The sequence below is a fragment of the Cygnus olor genome, chromosome 3, assembly GCF_009769625.2.
Source record: "Cygnus olor isolate bCygOlo1 chromosome 3, bCygOlo1.pri.v2, whole genome shotgun sequence".
Classification (NCBI taxonomy): Eukaryota; Metazoa; Chordata; class Aves; order Anseriformes; family Anatidae; genus Cygnus; species Cygnus olor.
The window spans coordinates 66625661-66647196 of NC_049171.1; the positions used below are offsets into that span (position 1 = coordinate 66625661).

The following is a 21536-nucleotide window of genomic DNA, read 5'->3' on the forward strand; positions in this document are numbered from 1 at the left end:
TTGAGGCAACAGCTCAGACGCAACTTCCCAGGCACTTTTGAGGGGTGCATTCCTCATCCCTCTTAGGAGCCATTGCCTCCCAGGGGGGCTGGATGAACAAGACGAGGGTCTGTTCTTGAGCCATCAAACCCAGCATGTCACTGGAAATCACTGAGCTCTCCATTTAACATCGAAAAGAATTTTGGGAAACAAGTGAGGTAGACATATAACCAGACCAGCTGCTACCAGCTAAATTCCCTTATGGTTTCAAGACAAACTCCCAAGACTTGAAAGGCCTTACTCCATCACATCCTGATGTGCTCCTTTCCTCAAGTCATTTGCTTTCCAGAATATTGTGGATATTCTAACTGTTGATACTCTAAATCATAAGAGCAGCAGCTTTCTTCTAGTATTCATGAGAATAATTTCTATCATAACCAAACCTTGCTCTCCATAGCAACTTCTGAGTTACTGTAAGTTAACACTTCTAGTTGTGTCTTTGATGAGTATTTCAAATACACTTTGGGATAATAAGTATTTTTTAGGGATACAGAACATATCTGGAGCAATGACGGAGAACCATAATGCCCTGATAACCATGAAAACTCCAAGTAGGTACAGGATTACAAGTTTCTGCTGTGTTTCTCCACCCAAGCTCTCTCTGAACCCACCTCATTTGCCAATTCTCCAGTTACTAGTCACTAAACCGAGCGGCTTTTCTGTCCCAACAGGAGCAAGATAGCTTTTATCTTGAAAATCTGGAAGCTGGGAGACTTTGGCTTCTCTCTGCTACAAGAGCAGTGAAGAAGAGCTCTTGCAGGAAGAAGGGACCACATGAGATGTTACCATACTGGCATTCCCTCACTAACATGGTGGCAAGATAGGGAGTAGAAGAATCAGACATGCAACAATATGGGGCTACGAATGAGACAGTTGCTATCCTTTGGTCCACACGTGCTGACACCTATCCAGAAGATGTCTATGCTGGAGGTACTGCATTGCCCTGATAAAAGTAATTCAAGCAGCAACCAAATAGTATAACCTCTACTGGACCAAATCTGGGTATCGCTGAGTGGCAAGTTTCACTCTGCACCACCTTCACAAATGATTCTAATGAGGAAAAAGACTAAAAGAATTTTCTGTCTGCTTATTATAAATAAATCTGCAGAAAATCCTCTTTCCTCCTGTTTGGGACACATTAGGAATGCTGTTAACAGAATCCAATTGGAAAAAAAAAATCCATCCTGTTTTTTCAAAATAGCAATTTGTAAAAAAAAAAAAAGATGTTACTGAATTTGTATTTGACAAAACTTCATGTCCATGAAAAAATGAAGTTTATTTATACTAAAAGGCCAAACAGGTGTAAAATCAGACTGTCCTTTACTTCATTCCTTTAATCACAGTAAAGAACATAATTTATTTTTTACTCTGTAGCTAAGAGAATAGTATAACCATGTTGTTCTTGAGCAGAGTGAGAAGACATTCACTGCAGTACAGGGGAAAAACAGAAAGAACTGGAACTTCAGAGAACTGGATAGGATCTCATTAAAGAGATGAATGAGAAATCAGACACTCCTAATGAAGGTTATCACATGAAAATAACTAATTTTCTGGCATTTCCTTTCACATTTCAACACTCTAAAAGTGAACCTGTGGGTTTCTTTTGATGCACTGAGTTCAAAGCACTGTGCAGAAGCTGAAATACAAAATCCAACTGAGACTCCAACATATTGAAGGTAACACTGGACTAAGGAAATCAATGTAAATAAAACACTCGTGAAAGCAATGCTCAAATGACCCAAACAGTACTAAAATTTATTTTATTGTGAACGAGACTGAGAATTTTATAAAGCAAAGTAGAAAACAAATCACTTGCTCCTTTAGATGCAAATCTCAAGTCTCATCATCATCTCTTCTCACAACCTGATGGAGCTTCAAAATTTCAGTCTAGACCAGTTACTTAAATCAATGTACTCCAGAGATCTGAATTAGGGTTTTCCCACTTCTACAAGATAATCAATTAGCAGATGAGAGGAAGAGCATAAGATGATGTTTGTAAATGCACAATAAATGTGTTTTTTTTTTTTTTGGCAACTGCAGTTTGAGTTTCTATTTTTATCAAAGGTCTACAAAACAACAAGAACAAAACAAACAAACAAACAAAAACCACAACCAAACGCTCAATAAGAATGTTGAAGTATTTTCTTACAAGAAACAATACAAATAAATATTTTTAAAGCTTTGGTTTCCTAGGACACTTAATTACAGTATAACTCATCTACAGAGGAGATTGGCCTTCTAGAAATAAGCAGAAAACAAGCTGTACTTGATATAATGAACTCAGTTCCAACAAGATGCTGGAAAAATAAGATGTTTTTGGAAAAAAAAATATAAATAGGAGAAGTTAAAAAGAAGAAATATATTAATATGAAAATAAGCTAACAAGTGATTTTCAGTGACTCATGGTAGGCTAATTCACAGAATAATGCAAGTATTCTAACAGCCAACCATTATAAACACAGATATTCAGACATAAATGTAAATTTAAATCCAGACAAAACACAGGATAAAAATGCTTCACAGTGGGATGAAATTTTTTTTCAAAGTAGTATTATGCAACTACATCATTTACATTGTGAATCTAAACTACAGATTGCTTTTTCCCTCCTTTGAAGTATTACAGGAATTAAGTTAGGGCTGCTGAGGTGTCACAACTGTATGCTCCTACATGGTAAACTTACTAAGATTCTTTTTATGTCTCAGAAAATTGTACCTGTGATGTAATTTACATTATGCCACTGAAACTATATATAAAATGCACTCATGCATTCAATATACAGTATATTGAATATGTTACTATCATTAAAAATATACATATATATATATATTTCATATGTTATTTGGTATATTCAGTATCATGCTGTTAAATAGAGTGCATAAAGACAATAGCTTTATGAAGAAATTATTCAGTAATGGGCGTAGTAAAATAAATATTATCCATTCAGTGCAAATTTGTAGGTGATTAAAGCCAGAAGACTGTCTAGTTTATTAGACTTTGTCATATAAATGACCGACTACTATGCAAATATTTTTTGAAGTGTTCATAGTATTTCTCACAGGAATGATGTTAGGAGATGTGTTTATAGGTGGGAATGTAAGATGGCAGCTACCTTCCCTTTTCTAACCTGTTGCACGTGGTGGGATAGGCCGACACCAAAATGGCTGGGCTACAACATTTGCAGCACTACCCCAGGTTGCTGGGAAGGATGAGACAGCAGGAAGAGTGGATGAAGAGGAAGAGAAGAAATGGGACTTGAAGGGGGCCTTGACAGAGGGCTGCCAATCTCCTCCTGGGTAGCATTTGGGTTCCTGTCAGCACACTACCGTCGTACACAGTTGGCAACACAACAACCTGAGTTGTTGTATACCTTTATACCATGAGGCAGCACTGATCTGCTGAAACTGTCCCCCACCAGAGTCACGTTACCCAGAAACATCCAAAACTCATGAACATATTTACAGAAGTCCTATTCTGGAAACAAGTTTTGTTGATACTTCACTGGGTTAAGGCACTCCTGTATCATACCTGGGGAACGATCGGATACATTCATCTACATATATATATGAGCCCATGAATGTTACCGCATAAGGAAATCTAATCTCATTGAGGTTCTATATCGATATAGGGGAATAATGTCAAAAAGATGACAGGATAAAAATCATCCTACCAAAAGCTGTGACAAATCTACAAAGCACCTAAAATCCAAGCCCCCAGCACAAGAGCAAACAATTATAGGTAGAAGTTCTTTTCCCAGTTCTTTCCAGAGGTGTACACAGTTGGTCCCCTTTCAGACATGATGCATCATACTGTCAAAACAAACAAACAAACAACAACAAAAAACCTCCACATAATAAAACATACTAAGCAGTAGTTAAACAATGGATTCTTATACTCAAAGACAAAAACATATTCTAAAGACAATGTAAGGCAAATTCCTTCAGCTGAGCTCTCCTGGTCATGTTTTTCTGATTTATAAAATAAAGTGTATGAGGAAGTATTTGAGAATCAAAAAGGCAAGAGCATGGCAGAGTTTGAGGATCAAAGAGCGCAGAGCAGAAAGTAGCCTGGGGAAACACCTGCTTGCTTCTCATCAGGACTTGTAAAAGGAAATAAACTTTTAAAAGTTATCTATGTCCTTGAACTATGTCGTAATGGGCCAGATAAGATAAGAACTGGGAGCTGGTAGGCAATGCTGACTGGTCTGCTTGGGGAGGGAGCGTGGCAGCTCTCAGCAGAGCCCCTGCCAGGTTAGTGCTAGGACTGTTTTGTTATGGTCAGTCAAAAAGACAGAGAAATACCTAAACAGCCACTTTTACAGACCTTTCTCCTAAAATATCACAGTGACAAACAACTAAGGTTCACCAACAATTTCTGAAGTAGGCTTTGATCTGTGAAAATGATGAATGTGTAATCCCTGTTCATTTTAGCAGGGGGTTAAGGATCAGACATATAGGAACTGGCACGCTGCCCTGAGTCTGGCGTACAACTATGGGGGGAAATTCCCCCCCAGTTAGCATGGACATGCACAAATTGGACTGAAAGCAGTGCACTGAAGCACAGCTGTGAGCTATTTTGAGAATCACGTTCAAGTGATAAGTTCCTCATCTGAATAGGGCTTAAGAGGGCAGTTGTCTGGTTCCCATGCCCCAGTAACACAGGAGACTGCAAGGAAACAGCTTGGACTCAGCGTATTCTGTGCACCCTCTGCTGGTTTCAGAGCACCAAGCAGCCAAGTTTCAGGCAATAAATTTAGTAAAATTGAAGCAAAACCGAGGGAAGAAAAATCAGCTTAACTGCAAGCAATAGCAAAAAGAGATACCAAAATTACTTGCAAAAAAATAAAATAAATAAATGTTTGCAAAAAATTCTTATTTTGAAAGTGCAAAAAGGAAATTAATATCAGGCAGTGTCCCTTGCCCAAAGATATTCCATCCAGGTTGCAAAATTACCGGCTTTGCGTTTTTACTGTAACTTCTTAATATTTGGTTAACTCTACTTGCATTTTTCAAAAATAGTTTAAAAGAAGCATCTGCTTAGATTTCAGTATTCTGTCTTTTTTTTTTTTTTTCCTAAAGAGAACAAGCAAATTAGGCTAATCTCAAAAACTTTAGCAACGAAACTAAAGTCAGTGACCACATTGTATTTAACAGTAAGCCAGATATTTCCTACCAGCTATTTCAGCTGTTTTTCATTATGGTTTTTACCAAACTACAACAGACATCCCACTCATAAAACAAGAAAAACAGGAAGCAGCATTTAATGTTTTTTTCAGAATCACTTCTTTCTCTCTACCATAGCTTTTACAAACATCATGGTTTGTAATTATCATTTCTCCTCAGTTTACAGTACTCCTCTTGACTGTTCACAAGGTTACACGTAAGCCTCCATGGTTTGTAAAGCTGACAAAACCCAAAACTTTGCATGTTAGAAGTGACTGAAAACTAAAGCAAAACAAAATACAAGCATACAGCAGTGTTAACCCTCAACAGTAGACATAATGAGATAGTTTGGCACCAACTCTACATCACAACTAAGTGAAAACACACGTAAAACCCAACAACTTCACTTAATATTCCTCACAAATCCTTCTACTTCACAATTTTTCAAAGCCACAATAATCCCTTTGGTCACTGCTCACACTTCCAAAAACATATTTAATCAATGCTTTAATCAACACTAAAGAACAGAACATCAAATCTCAAGTTCACTGCATCACTAACAAAATCACCAAGTGCTTGGAAACTCTTTTGGAATACGCAATGTTGTGCATCTTTGCAAAAAGAGCTTCTATACTGATTAATTTTAATTTTCACACAATGAGTGTCTTCTGAAAGATCTCATGATACTTTATCAAGTAACGGCTCACTACTATCTATGCATTTGATTATGAAAGCATTCAAAATTTTAGAGCGCAGAATTAAATACACTGTAGTTAAAACCACAGGAAACATGGCGGAGCTTCAGAGATTTCTCCTGTTCCTGCATACAACACAGTCATCAGTCCTGAAAGAAGAGCCTTCCCAGTTCCTATGCTATCCTGCTTTTTGTTGCTTGAATGCTCTGGATAAAAGGTAAAAGAATAAAAAGAAACTAGTGCATATTTCTCATACTGCAGTGTGTGCAGTCAGAACATGCATTTGTTTTAGAAATACAGTGATCAAAGAAAGGTTTAACAACCACATGAAAGCAACAAATTTAATAGCACTGGTGGAAGTTATAAGATCCTCACCCTATCAATTATTTCTGAGTGGGGGACATGCAGCTCCCCTCACTGCTATGGTATTAAATTGGCTCTATTTTATGTAGGAGAGAATTAAACAGTGAAAAATCAATAATATTTTGTTGGTGGTTGTGTTTTGTTGTTGTTGTTTTTCCTTTTGTTTGTTTTTAGAGAGACAGAAGAAGGTGTGTGTGTGGCTGAGAGTGCTTGTCTCCTTTATGTCACAGAAACAAATTACCGATTCTAAGTATCTGTGTACTTCACCAGTATTAGCGTGGTTTGGAGCTCTGCTTAGGATTTCAATAGTATTTGCAATGAATGACTCAGAACTGGTCACACTTTATGAAAGGGATAATAACCAGCTGCTGGAATTGTAATTCGCAGAGCCCCAGTAAAGATGATGGTAAAATTGTGGAGCAACTCATTCAGCTGTCATTCTCGTCTTCCTATATCCAAGGACTTGCTGCAAAGAGATGCTCAAAGCCCGGATAAGGTGGCCTTGAAACAGAGACTTGCGCATTTCACTTGTCTTACTGCACACACTCTGAGGAGCTGCTCTTCACAGAAGTCGTGAATCTTCTGGGGATGCATTGGACATTCCCTCAAAAGAAAGCAAGAACACAGGCTGCAGTGCCTTGCTGGACACCACTGCTTTATGGAGGTGGGGGAAGCATAAAAAAACAGCAAGAGTATACAGAAATTGTTTTATCAAAACTCTTAAAGAATATTGTTACTTTCTGACTGAAGATACTGGAAACCTTGCTATAATAATTAGCTTTAAAATGCTCACTGCAAAGAGCTTTTGCTGAAGAAAAGAATTGAGAGTGGAAATGCAAACTGGAGAAGTACTTTGTCACTCCAGTAGAGAACTTGTGCTGAAAGAAAACACACTGGATTTCATATTTCAAGCTTTTTAGAAATGGAGAACAATGGCATCAGAAGAATTCAAAAGTCTACTGAAGGAGACCTATGAACGTCTTGGATAGGAACAGTGATGATGATAGCATGTAGCACTCTTGCGCCAGCTGTTCCCAAGCATGGTGAAGACTGGACAAATAATGGGAAGGCAAATGCAAGTGGACAGTATATTTGAGGCACCTACCTACTACTAGTATTTCAGAAGGTCAGAACTCAAAAAAAAAAAATCAGAACACGATTCATAGCCTTTCCCTGGAAAGTGAGACCTAGAAATAGGAATCACATGCCTATAACATTCTGAAATAAAATCCTGTTTCAAAAAACATCCAAACAAGCACTTACAGAGGTTTATCCATCCCTCATCTTTCTTGCTTGTAGCAGGGTTCCTTCCGAGTAGAGCACCTAGTTCACAAATCTGACTAGCCAGTAATGATCAACTTGAAGAACATACTTCTCGTTAACTTTAAATACTTCTCTTACTTATACATATTAACCATATGACAAAGTTCAGTAGAAAATATTATTCCGCTGCCTGCTGCAGTGGCACTGTTTTGTGGTTTGGTTAGAAAAGCAAACCTTGATCCTCAGGTCAAGTGGTGCCCTGTGTCTTTACTGCTCAAGACCAGCACACTCTCTACTCTCTAGGAGCCTGCACATGCATCTGTAATGCCTACCAATTTGCCTGGTCTGTTGTTACTTCACTGATCTTCCTGTGTTACTTCATAGCCTTGAGGTGACAAGTTCCTGAGGTGGTTTGTCCAACCAAGTGCCAAAGCACTGTGTTTGCTACAGCAAAGATATCTGTAGGCTGGCAACCTCTATACTCTGACATAAAAAAAAAGTCACAGACAAGACTGAACCTTTCTTATATATGCAAAAATATTGTTTCATTTAATTTGAAAAATAAGGTCTTAAAAAACAATTGGTGTAAAAATGTGGTGTAACCACAACCATTTCATAGCAAGCTAAACTTAGAGTCCTACTTTAATAATTGATTTTTAAATATTCACCTGATTTTCAGAGATGATGTGCACTTAAATCTATACTTGAATACACCCATGTCTAACTTTGACTCCATTGGCAAAGCAAGAGCAGAAGACAAAACAGATGCTTCAGTTTAAGGAACACCATGGCTGTAACATACAGCAAGAGGAAGAGTTCATATTGTACTTTGTGTTTCTTTTCATATGGTGCATATTAGAAATACTTGGCTAAGCTTTCCAGAAACTTCTAGAAAGTATATATAAATACCATCAATTGTTTAATAATAATAAATTCTAATGTACTGTGTATCGTCTGGTATGTACCTCAGGTCAGTGCTACGCAATTATCGTAAGACAAGATGTATAATTTCAAAGCTATACTGTAAGGTCCCAATTCTGAAAAATGTTAGTGAGACAAACAACCATGAAATGTCTTGGAAGCACCTGTAAGAAAATAAAATTTTCAAACAGATGGCTCTCAAAAAAAGCCAATCAGTTAGTAAAACAGACCATGAATTAAAACCTTTCCAGTCCTCTAGCAGACTTTGTGTCTTACCCACAAAATCGTGGAAATGTTTAATAAATTGCTATTGTATTAATAAATAAAATTGTATTAATAAATAAATTTGTTACTTTTGGATTCATGATTACTTGCTTTCCTGTCACAAGATCAGAGACATTCAGAACAAATTAATTCTCAAAGTTGGAAAAAGTAAAATTCTTTATAATTTTCAGACTTTTTTTTGGTTAAATTCCTTCATTGTGAATAAGTGACTAAATTAGCTGGCAACAAGGTAAGACAAGAAGTGAAATGTAAGACCTTGGCATTCACTACAACGTGTAAGCATTGCATGGGACAACAACTGAAGTCGCTAAAACCTGTGCGTAACCTTACAAATTGCATGGAATAGCATAATCTACCAAGAGGTTTTAAAAATGCCAACTTACTTATATTCTTGAGCATGCTGGAACCAGACTATCATGACAAATATATATATATTTTGGATAAAATTTTTATTTATTTTTGTTTTACATGTCATCCATTCTTATTTCTATTCTAGTCATACAGAAATGTAAGAACTCGTTGGAGAAGGAAATTGAGGAGAATTAGGCAGTGAATTCTAAAATGAAAAAAGAAAATTTTATTAACCTAAAGAATTCATTTTTCTTTAATTCATTTGAAGAAAAAACTATTTAAAAATAATAATATAATAATAATAATAATTAAAAACAAACAAACAAACAAAAACAGACAAAAAAAACCTCCCAACCTTTCAAAAAAGCAGTAAGCAGATGGGGAAAAGAAACCACAGTACATAATGGATTCTAATCAAAGACCAGTGACCATGTAGTACCATGTAGTATGGGGCTGCTCTATATGCTGCAACTAAAAAATCTTCTTAAGATCATTTAGGGGAGAGACAGAAGGTAAGACCAGTGTGCTTAACTAGCTTTAATCTTTCTTTCGTTCTTTCTCTCTATGAATTTTTGAGCACAGGATTAGAAGTGTATAGAGCTTGCAATTTTTTTTCAGACATTTTGTACAATCTACTCCACCATACTCTCACAGTCTTACAAGTCTTCAACAGGGCTGTCTGCTCATGAATTGAAAACACATGAGAACAAAAAAACACATCCAGCACCACCACCAAAAAAGCCTATCTCCTAGAAGGCTTTAGCCTTAGAAACAGTAGAAATCAGACAGATAATCAATCAGATAATCTTCTACCACCTGCTCTTATAACGGCTGCTGAAAAAGAATCTGAGACACACAAGGCAGAGTTTGAAATTCTGGATTCAGTGAAGTCAATGGCAACGTCCCACTGCTAAACAGCTGAGGCAGCATGCCACGTATTGTTTTAACACTAAGACTGAAGAAGCATTATATTTAAGTCCCTAGAAATCACATGAAAGCTAACACTCCCAACTTGTCACTAGCTGTCTGTATCTGTATTGGTCACGTATGTGAAGATGAGAGGTAACTAAAAACGTAACAAATCCAAATATCCTCTCATCAGCATCCGGATTAGTTAAATACTGAACAAGGTCAGTATTTGGACTGGGGCATAGCACAAGCAAATAAAAACAACTTGGATTTTACACCGACAGCTCAGTTCAACACATTCCTTGCAGACAAAATGGTTCTTTATCATTCTTTTACCTGGGGCCTTCTGTGTTTTGGAGCATCTACTACTTAAAAGTGCTCAAATAGATATATTAACATTGATATTCAGTTATTTTTCCAAGAACATTGTAATCTTACAAATATTTGCACATCTATCTGAACCTTCCTAGCTTTTTTTTTTTTTTTTTTGTATGAACAACATTAAAGAAAATGCTCAGAACTATTTAATGTTATTGGATGCTTGCTTCTTAATCGCTAAATATTAACTCAGAATGTGTGCATTAAATTATTAAATCAAAAAAAAAAAAAAAAAGAATGGTTTATGCTTTGTAACCGAGGTTTTATCAGGTTTCAAGTTAGGCTAGCAAGCTATTGCTTCTGAGATAACAATATCTACCCATTGCTGGTATATAGATGCAATTCATACAGCATTCCCAGTGTCTGCTAGGATTTCCCACTTTTCTATTTTCCATATTCGTTTTGATCATGTAACAAGGACTGCAGGTTAAAAGTGTGTAACAATGTATACAATGAAACTGCAGAGATTATGCATACACTTATACACAATATTGAAATGTAGTCTTAACACTTTTATCTTAATTGCTTCAAGGTTTTACATTTCAATAAAATAATGGGTGCCCTACTCATTTAAACAATTCATAGAACTACAGTCCGTTAATTTCATATAATCTTTTTATATGGTAAATTTTAAAATCAATATGAAGTCTGAGAATACGACATTATTTAGCTTTTAAGAAATAGCAAAATTCCAAATGAATGAGCAAACATTTTGATTTGTTTTCGGTATTTTATGGAATGAAGTCTTTTAATCACAGATAGCCTAAACAATAAGGTTCTCAGTTCTGAATTTCTTAGTGATCGGTAGTCATACTGTAGAAGTAATCCATGAATTTCAAGAAAAAGACTTATTTAAAGTCTTAGATTTCAATAACCCATTAAGCAACTGAATGACATAATTCAAAGATTTTTCGTCTGTTGTAAGAAGAGTTCTGTGATGGCACTAACTGACAAAACAATGTATTGCAAGCATATGAAAATAAATGAAAAATGAACTGGACAAACTAGTATAACTTGTAGTAAACATTTGTAAAGCAGATTTTCCATTTAGTGTTTATGTACTCACACTACTACTGAAGTGACAAAAATTATAGAAGAAAATCACCGTAATGAAAATTACATTTGCAATTCTACTGACAAAAAAATTGTTCATTTTGTCCACATTTTTGTGGAAGAAATTAAGGCACACTTAAAACTGCATTTCACTGCATTACTGAATGAGACCTGATGATCTCAGAAACAGCATAAATTCAAAGTATTGTTTTTTCTCTTGATAAATTCATACGACAATGATGTAGCTTACTTTAACTGGGAGAAGATAGATAGATTTTTAAAAAGGACCTTAGACATTCTATCATTATTTATACTGAATTTCTAGTGTTGTCAAGAAGAAGGCTAGGCTACACTTCCTGCTTTCCTAGACATAATTATTTCATGATGTCTCTTTTAGTGTGGAAGTCACATCAGATCAAAAGTTCCCTGTATCTACACAAATCCTATGTATGTAGGTCCAAGTTAACAATTCTATATCCACTTGATACTCTTCACCTACAAAGGATTATTTGCACTGACTTGCACACAATTTTAATGCTCCAAGATACAAATCAGTACAGCTGTGAAGTCTACCCTAGTTTTAGAAACACATTGTCATCTACCCTAAAGAAACTCAAAATTTTTCTTCAACAGAAACCTTGAGATGTGCTAATGTGAACCACATCTGTTATAACTCAAAATTTAGAGAAAAATTGCAGCATTAAAGCATTAAATTGTGAAGGAAAAATGTTCAACTAAGTTATCTACAGGTTGAAATACTGTCTGAGAAAACTTTTTCTGTAAAGAACAAAACAGTTCCTTGTCTAAGGGCATTAGTATGATCCATTTTATAGGAAAAAAAATTTAAAACTAGCATTAGTGAGGTAACTTGAAAATAAAAACGACAGAGTACAGATTAAGATTAATAAATCAGTGACAATACTGATATAACAAGTATCTCTCAAGTGCTGCAATGCGTACTTTAAATTCTAAAAAAGAGAAAATATGTTCATCTTCAACTGCACAACATATCTTAGCAACCACTTGATTTTTAAGAGTATGCACATCATTTGTCCTTTCCCTCCTCTAATCTCTGGTAGCAGAGCATCTATAAGATTAGTATCAGTAGGATGTTCAGTAACACTTCCCTTTTTCATCACGTTTGTGCAAGATAGAAAGGAATTTCTTTTTCATCAAGCTTGTGCAAAATAGAAAGGAATTTAAAGAATTATGGCAAATACAATTTTATAGTTTACCAACTTCAAAAACAATCAACAAAACCCCCAGCATCAATGCAACTATTAAATGATTCTCATGCCATCCTATCACTGACAAGAATCACTTTTCAAACCTTACACACCTTTTCCAGAAGTTATTACATTTGAAGAGATGTTACATATTTTTTAGTAGCTTTACTTTACTATTCTTGACTATAAAATATAATGTACATATTTAAAAAAACAAACAAACAAACAAAAAAACACTTCAAAATGTTTGTTGAGTACCCAAAGACCTTGTATAGACTATGTGGGGTGAATACCATCACTAAGAAGATCCTTCAAGAAGAAATGTAAGACTAGTTACAATTCTTATCTTGCAATATGATATAAGCTTTGCTGCTGAAAGGTTTCTGCTGATGTGAATGAATATAGTAAAAAAAAAAAATAATTTCCCATTCTTGTTCAATTAAGCAACTCCACATGAAGATGCTCTGCTTTTATGCCTATTAAATCAGTCTCTCAACTACACAAGAAGTAGCTGGCTTCTCAGAACATATTTACATGTGAATGCTCAGCACTTGAAAGGAAAACGTAACTAATGTAAAATTCAACTGTAAGCAGGAAAGAAAGATCTTTTTATTACTATATTAACAACAACAAATTATCCTTGTTACTCTTGGTGACTCCTGATGCTCTGAATAGGTTTTAAATTATATCTGTTCAGCTCCTGTTAAACCACAAAAGCCACTTTTTATTGTTATTTTAAAATACATTACAGGAAACACAAAGAATGAAAACTGGTAAAAATGGATCCTAATTTCGAATTAAATGACCCAAGCATTTGACTTCGTAGAAAATGAACCAAGAAAGTGAGTACTTCAAATGTTACTGCACCTGCTGCTCATCACCGTGGAGGATCTTACTGGAGAAGTTAAGATTGGAGGTAGCCTGGGCTGCAGTGATCATGCCCTAGCAGAAATCATGATCTTGGGGGATAAATAAAATAGTCAGGACTTGAGGAAGGCAAACTTTCAGCTGCTTAAGGGACTAGTGGATGGCACCCCCTAGAAAAGTGCCCTAGCGGATAAAGGAGCAGAAGACACCTAGCAGACATTTACAGACATTCTTCTTAGGGCACAAAAGCTTTCAATTCCAACCTGCAAGAGATAGGGCAGAGAAGGCAAGAGACCAGTATGGCTGTCAGGACCTCAACTAACCAACCCCCCCCCCCGAAAACAAACAAACAAAAAAAAACAGAAAAACAAACAAAAAAATACAAAAAAGGACCAAACCAACCAACCGCCACCACCACCAACTTAAAGGAAATGCATAGGTAGTGTAGGCAGGGACGTACATCCTTGTAAGATTATGGAGATATGGCTTGTGAGTATATAGGGATGGAATCAAGAAAGGCAAGGGACAGCTACAGCTGAACTCAGCTAGGATGTGAAGAATAACAAGGATTTCTACCTACTTAGGTCAGCAAAGGAAGATAAAACATACTGTACCTTATCCTGTCAAGTGAGATAAGGGACTTGGCTACAACTGACATGAAGAAGGCTGAGATACTCAAGAACTTTTTTGCCTTAGTCTTGTTCTGACCACCTCCCTTTTGTCCCCCCAAGTCATGGAATCTCAGGGTAGGGACTAGGGGAATGAAGTATGACCCCCAATAGGAGAAGACCAGGTTCAAGGCCATCTGAGGAACCTGAAGGTGTGCAAGTCCAAGAGACCCAAGGAGATGGGATCCTGAATGAATGGTGGATGAAGTTGCTAAGCCACTCTCCATTATATTTGAAAAGTTGCAGCAGTCAGGTGAAGTACCCAGCAACTTGATAAGGGGAAACATAACATCCATTTTTAAAAGTGTAAAAAGGAGGATCCAGAGAACTACAGACCAGTCAGTCTCACCTCCATGTCCACTAAGATCACGAAGCAGATCCTTCTGGAAAACATGTTAAGGCACACGGAAGACAGGGAGGTGACTGGAGACAGCCAACATGGCTTAACAAAGGGTAAATCATGCCTGACTGATGTGGTGGCCTTCCACAATAGTGACAGCATTGATGGACAAGGGAAAAGCAACTTATATCATTTACCTTGACTTGTATAAAGCCTTTGATATAAAGCCCTTTTATAAAGCCCTTTCAACATTCTTGTCTCTAAATTGGAGAGAGATGGATTTGACAGATGGACTATTCCATAGATAACAAATTAGCTGGATGGTCACATCCGGAGAGCTGTGGTCAATGGCTAAATGTTCAGGGGGACACCAATGATGAGTAGTGTTCCTCAGTGGACCATTTAACATCTTAATTGGTGACACAGACAGTAGGATTGAGTGCACCCTCAGCACTCAATGAAATACCGATGTCAGCATAGGTGACACCAAGCTGAGTGGTGCTGTAGAGGGAAGAGATGCCATCCGGAGTGAGCTGGATAGGCTTGAGACATTGGCCAATGCAAATCTCACAGAGTTCAACAAGTCCAAGTGCAATGTACTGCACCTGGGTCAGGGCAATCCCAAATATCGGTACAGAGTGTATGATCAACGTGTTGAGAGCAGCCCTGAAGAGAAGGATGTGCGGACATTGGTGGATGAAAAACCAATGTGAGCTGGCAATGTGCACTTGCAGCCCAGAAAACCAACTATACCCTAGGCTGCATCAAAAGAAGTGTGGCCAGCAAACTGATGGAGGTGGTGATTCTCCTCCTCTACTCCACTATTGTGAGATCCCCCCTGGATTACCATGTTCAGCCCTGGGGTTCCCACCACAAAAAGGACCTAGACCTGTTAAAGTGGGGCCAGAGGAGGGCCACAAAGTTGATCAGAGGGCTGGAGCACCTCTCCTGTGAAGACAGGCTGAGAAAGTTGGTGTTGTTTAGCCTGGAGAGGAGAAGGGTCCGAGATGAGGTTACAGTGGCCTTCCAGTACCTAAAGAGGGCCTATGGGAAAGATGGAGGAGGGAGTCTTCATCAGGAAGTGTAGTGGTAGGACAAGGGATAATGGTTTTAAACTAAAAGAGAGTAAATTTAGATTAGATTTAAGGATGAAATTCTTGAGGGTGGTGAGGCACAGGAACACGTTGCCCTGAGAAGCTGTGGATGCCCCAACCCTGTAAGTGTTCAAGGCCAGGTTGGATGAGACTTCAGGTAACCTGATCTAAGTGGGAGATACCCGTCTGTGGCAGGGAGGTTGGAACTGGATGGTCTTTAAGGTCCCTTCCAACCCAAACCATTCTGTGACTCTATGATGACTAGCACAATGTATCCTTAGCACAATGTATCCTTGCACCTGTTCAAAACTGCCAATACTACATTTTAAGAAACCTCTGCAATAGCGGCTTATTTTACCAACACCTTCTATAGACGATTTATTTGATAATTTTCCAACAATGCTTATTAAATGACTATTCATTCAACACAATAGGCTTGATTCCGTTATTCCTGTCTTGCCTTATTCAGGGTAATTTCATAAATAAAGCCATTTAAATCACTGATACGGCTTGAGGAGTGGTGTACTATTCTACTAAAGCAAAGAAATCTAACAATCTGTTCTCTTGAGTTTATAGTAACAATGTGAAGCACCATGTATAAAAACGAAAGCATACCAATTTGTAAAAGAAAAAATCTTCATCAAAGAGATCATGTCATTAAAGGCTATATTTTATCTTTGTAATCTTCTTGATGTAACAACATTCTGCTCAAGTACGGTACAGTAAGAGATCAGAAACACATGCTGCCTAGGAGGGTAATAAATATATCAAGCAACTTACTAATGCATAAGGTTTTCAAATAACGTGCATGCCTTAGTATATTGTTTGTGTTGTCTGCAAATCTACCTGAAGTATTTTTCAAAATATGTTACTTGTGTAAAAATACAAAGCGCTATGGATCAGCTTCTTTAGTTGCTAGAATTGACAGCTTTTATCACCAGAAAAAGCTTTAAACTGGCATAAATGAGAACTGTTGCCCAAATGTCAGGCCCCTGTCTTCTCTATGTCCCATTCTCACCCTTTCCATTGTGTCAGCAAAAAAGTACGTGTCGCTACTGTGAACCACATCAAAGACTTGATCTGGATATTACTACAGCTCCTTTCAGTGCAAGTGTTGGCTTATGATGGTTTAATCTACAGTGGGAAACGAAAGTCTTCACTAAAACTTAAAAAGATTAAGAACATTTCCACTGGCAAGATAAAGAAACCATACTATGTTTGTAAGTATTATGTCCCTTCTTGTTCTTTTGGTAATATTTGTCCGCGCCCCGAAGTAGTAAAACAAGACATGGAACAGTTCTAGCTCTGAACACGATGCAACTGAAGACTGTACAATAAATTTTTATTCTACAAAAAAAAGCTGTTAGAAATCGATGGTATAACACATATGTACAGTAGCCAATTTATTAATGCTTGAAAGATATTAACAAAGATGAATTCATTAAATAATACATTGGTTTATATCACTACCAAACGATTTATTTAACCTTTCTCACCAAGTAATTTACCTACACCATGATACTACAAGTAATTTAGCATACTTCAGCTCCCAGTTTAGAAAACAGACTAACTTTTTGTTTAAAAAAAGAAAAACATTTAACATTACATCTGAAAATAAAAGCTACTGCCAATATGTGTTTGATTCTGGGTATTTACATGGTCTATGACTGAAGCATTTTCAGTCTGCATGTATTAAAACAAAATAAAGAAAATCCCTTATATTCACAAAATACCCTTACAGCTATTTTTGTATTTTTGGACTTCCAGAACCATATCTACCCGACCAGAATACTAGTAGTAGGTTGTGCAGCACCAATCAACTTGAGCCACAAAGCCTGCACATGAAGGTACTTTTTACCTTAAATATTGTTCATCTCAACTCCTGAGACACGTTCTGGTAATAAACGCATCAGCAAGGTCTTTTACAAAGCAATAATTCTTTAATGTACACCACACTACATCCTAATGACTAGTACTTGCACAGTAGATAATGAATCATTCATGTCCACTTTCAAAGGGCTACCTTCCGTAAACTGACAGTTTATTTACTATCCAGAATAGAAGTCCCTATAATTGAAAAACTGAACCATGACAGCATGAAAAAATAACCCACATCCCAGAGGAAGAGGGCAACAAACACATGCATAACTTGAGTCTACTTTCAAAGGCGTGCTTATGCTTTACACTCATGTGACATTCTCATACTTTTGTCCCTTTGGGAGAGCAGGAAGGGGAATTAGAACTTGCACGTTTACACTTTATCAGGAAAGATCAAAATTCTAATCTGTGCTAAAAAGTGTTTCTTCTACCAAGGGCCATTCATGTAACAGAATCTAATCCTTGATCCTATTATGCAAGACAAAAACAACTTTCTCAAAACTGAGTGAAATGCTTTCAGACAAAATTTTAACAAAAGTTATTTTGAAAGAAGTTGGTGGAACGCACTTGAGTAGAATAAATTGAAAATCTTACATGACCAAATCATCCACCACCAATTTAAATGACACAAGCAGCAAAGTATATGAAACGAGAGAATAGTGCTACTAATTTACCAAGGCAGCCAATTCATCTCGCCAATTTAACAAGAGGTTCTACTTCAGTATTAAGCCACCAAAGAACAAAGTCCCCCTTATTTCTGTTAAAAAACATGTAGGTTTTTTTAGACCAACAACAGCTTTTTTACTTTTCGTGCAACACTTCTGGACTTTGAGTCACTAAAAACAAATAACCACAAAGTACTTAAACACTACCACTACCTATCCAGAATATATCCAGAACACTAAATATGTTACAAAATAAGACAATGCAAATATTTGTTTAAGTTTTGGCTTCATGTGTATCTGCATTTTAAAAAAGAAAGCTAAAATCCTACTGTATATTCTTACAGTGTATCGTGTTCCACCTTCTGTAAGTAGTAAGAATTTCATATAACTATTAGCATAAGAAGGTAAATGTAAGCTTGACAGCATTGCAGTGAAATACTTATCTTACTACCTAAAGAAGGTGAAAGGCAAATTTTTATAACCTAATTTCATTTCAATTTTATTGAACTGTCTACAATATTCTGTGAGCGTGTGCACATACACAGGCACGCACAGAAAGAGTGGTATCTACAAACAGTTTACACAAATATTTACATACATATGTCATATACATAAACTAATGACTGCATGATTTTCAATGTAAAAACCATACCCTTCTTTCTTGGACATTAACAGCTGTTGCATTGGTCTTACAAAAGTAATATAAACCTTTTGCAACAACTAGCTAAGCACATATCATAGCTGATTCCAAGTTTTTATAGCTTGCAGGTTTTAAAAAAAATACAATACCTAGAACACTGTTATCAAACAAATATGCTTTATTGGCATCTAAAAACAAAATGCACCCAACATTAAAATGTACTTTTTCATTTTTTTTTAAACCCACTGCAGTACGAGGAACAAGTCACAAACACTTACTTTAGAGAAAACAGAGACTATAGTGTAGATTTTACAAAACCACTTTTAATCTCTGTGTTATGCTCCTTAAGTAACATGGGCCATTTCTTTTTTTCTGCCAAATTGTAGGAACATAAAATATCACAGCTTTGTCTATACTTTAAAATTCTGCAGCAGCCTAAAAACACGGACGAGATACACCAGCACCTGTTTTCAAGTATAACAATTTCGATAGCCAACCTAAGGGTAGTATCTAAAAAATTCCATTGTCTTCCATAGGAAGTCTTTGTTTGACAAGCTGTTATTTTATCTTTGTGAAATTAAAAGCAAGTGGGGCCAAGTTTATGTTTTACCAGAGAAATAAAAAAAATGTTTACCTACCATGTTCAAATTAAGAACAGTGTTCTATACAAGTCAGTTGTACAGTTATTTAAGCGAAAGATGAACATGAACATCAGATTAACTTAATTCTGGCAGACAAAAGTGAACTACTAAGGTCCAGTCAGCCATTTATCTATTACAGAGAGATGACAACTTTACAAAAGGTATCTTTTACCTACTGAGTGATGATTATGTCCCCTCAGTTTCTGTGCTTTCTACCACTGGTTCACTTTCTATATCAGCTTCTGTGTCACTCTTCTCTTTGTTTATCTCGACGGAAGAGGTCAGTTTTTCATAAAGTTCTGGTTCGTCCTGCACCTGTGCAGTTGGTGGCTGACTTTCTGTCTCTGTATTTTCACCGTTTACCTGGGGCATATTATCAGCTTTGCGCTGGGGAGCGGCCCCATCAAAATATTCAAAAACCCGTGGATGTGGAGGAGGGATCCAGTTGTTTGACATTCTGTCTCTTCCAAACCTGTTCCCATTAATTTCTCTGCAAAAGTTAAAATCTCTGTCATCCCTATCCCTCTGTCTTTCCCAGGGTCTTCTGCGGTCATCAAAATCTCTGTGAGCATCTGGTTCAAATCCTCTATTCCAATTGGGACCACTTCTACTATCAAATCTATAGTTTACATGCCGAAATCTCTCTCTGTCTTCATGGAAGCCTTTAGGGCCACCATAAATAGGGAAGGTATGATGCTCTCTTTCATCATAATCTCCTCTCTGTCCCCAGTGCTTGTCTGAATTGAAAGCAAAATGCTCTCTTCGGCCAAGATTATCTATACCTGGTCTTCCAAAATTTTCTCTCATGTCTATATGTGGTCTTGCAAAATGTTCTCTTCCATCTACTGGAGGCCGTCCTACACCCTCTCTTGGATCAATTGGTGGTCGTCCAACAGGATCTCTGACATCCACTGGGGATGGTCTGTTAAGATTATCTCGATTTTCTACTGGAGGAAAACGATAATCTCTGTCTCCTTCCTGCTGTATGTTATCCCCTCCAAGTGGTAGTCTTTTCTCTGGATTAGAAATGCTATCAATATTTTGTCTTCCTGGTGCTCCAAAAGGTCTTTCTGTTTGATTAAAAATATCTCCTGGAGGAAAAGGACCTCGAGGTGGTGGGTGAAGAGATGGATCAAGGATTGCTGGAGGAGGAATACTACGCTGTGGTGGCACTCCTGGCTGCATTAATGGAAACCTTGGTCCAGGTGAGTGGGGCATTAGGCCTGGACGGATATCTATGAGAGGCATTCCTGGCATCCTTTGATTACTTATATTTAAATGAGGCATATTTTGAACACCAGCTGGATGCTGCATTGCCAGAAGTCCAGAACTACTTGAAATATTTGGTGGTGGCACTCCCATAAGTCCAGAACTACTCGAAACATTGGGTGGTGGCATTATGAGAAGACCAGAGTTGTTTGAGACACTTGGTGGCTGCACTCCTGCCAGAACTCCTGAGCTGCTTGAGACACTGGGTGGCTGCATTCCTGGTAGAAGGCCAGGGCTACTTGAGATGCTGGGTGGATGCACTCCAGCTAGAAGCCCTGAGCTACTTGAGACATTTGGTGGTTGCACTCCAGCCATAAGTCCAGAGCTACTTGAGACACTAGTTGGCTGAACTCCTCCTGCAAGTGAAGAGCTACTGGAGACAGTGGGTAGCTGCACTCCTCCTGCAAGACCAGAACTGCTTGAAACAGTTGGTGGTTGCACTCCTCCTACAAGTCCAGAGCTGCTTGAGACAATGGGTGGCTGCACTCCTCCTGCAAGTCCAGAGCTGCTTGAGACACTAGGTGGCTGGCCTTCTCCAGTAAGCCCAGAACTGCTTGAAACACTGGGTGGCTGCACTCCTCCAACAAGTCCAGAGCTACTTGTGACATCACTTTGCACTAAAAAGCAGCAACAAGAAGAACAGTTAACAGAAAATGCCAATGCAACACACAGCATTCAAAACAAAATGCAGCTTAACACATTATTCAATTAACGCAGAGTTAATCTCTGCAGTGTCTCATTTTCTATAATGAACATAGATCATTTTAATCATGTTGGTGATAGACATTAAGCCATGGAAATGAACATCTCTAAGTAGTAAAGAACGCACAG

At 37.3% G+C, this 21536-nt stretch overlaps 1 protein-coding gene across 7 annotated transcripts in view; it reads right to left on the reverse strand.

Annotated features, from left to right (window-relative positions):
• SCAF8 (SR-related CTD associated factor 8) overlaps nucleotides 1–21536 on the reverse strand; it is a 102489-nt gene that overhangs the window by 19311 nt on the left and 61642 nt on the right. For 5 of the 7 annotated variants that reach the window (XM_040551353.1, XM_040551352.1, XM_040551350.1 and 2 more), the window contains one exon: nucleotides 14480–21322. In XM_040551353.1, the coding sequence (XP_040407287.1) occupies nucleotides 19623–21322 (1700 nt within the window). In that variant the 3' untranslated portion in view covers nucleotides 14480–19622. Of the gene's footprint in view, nucleotides 1–14479; nucleotides 21323–21536 lie in introns of those variants that run through there. The other 2 variants (XM_040551351.1, XM_040551348.1) reach the window with 1 other exon arrangement.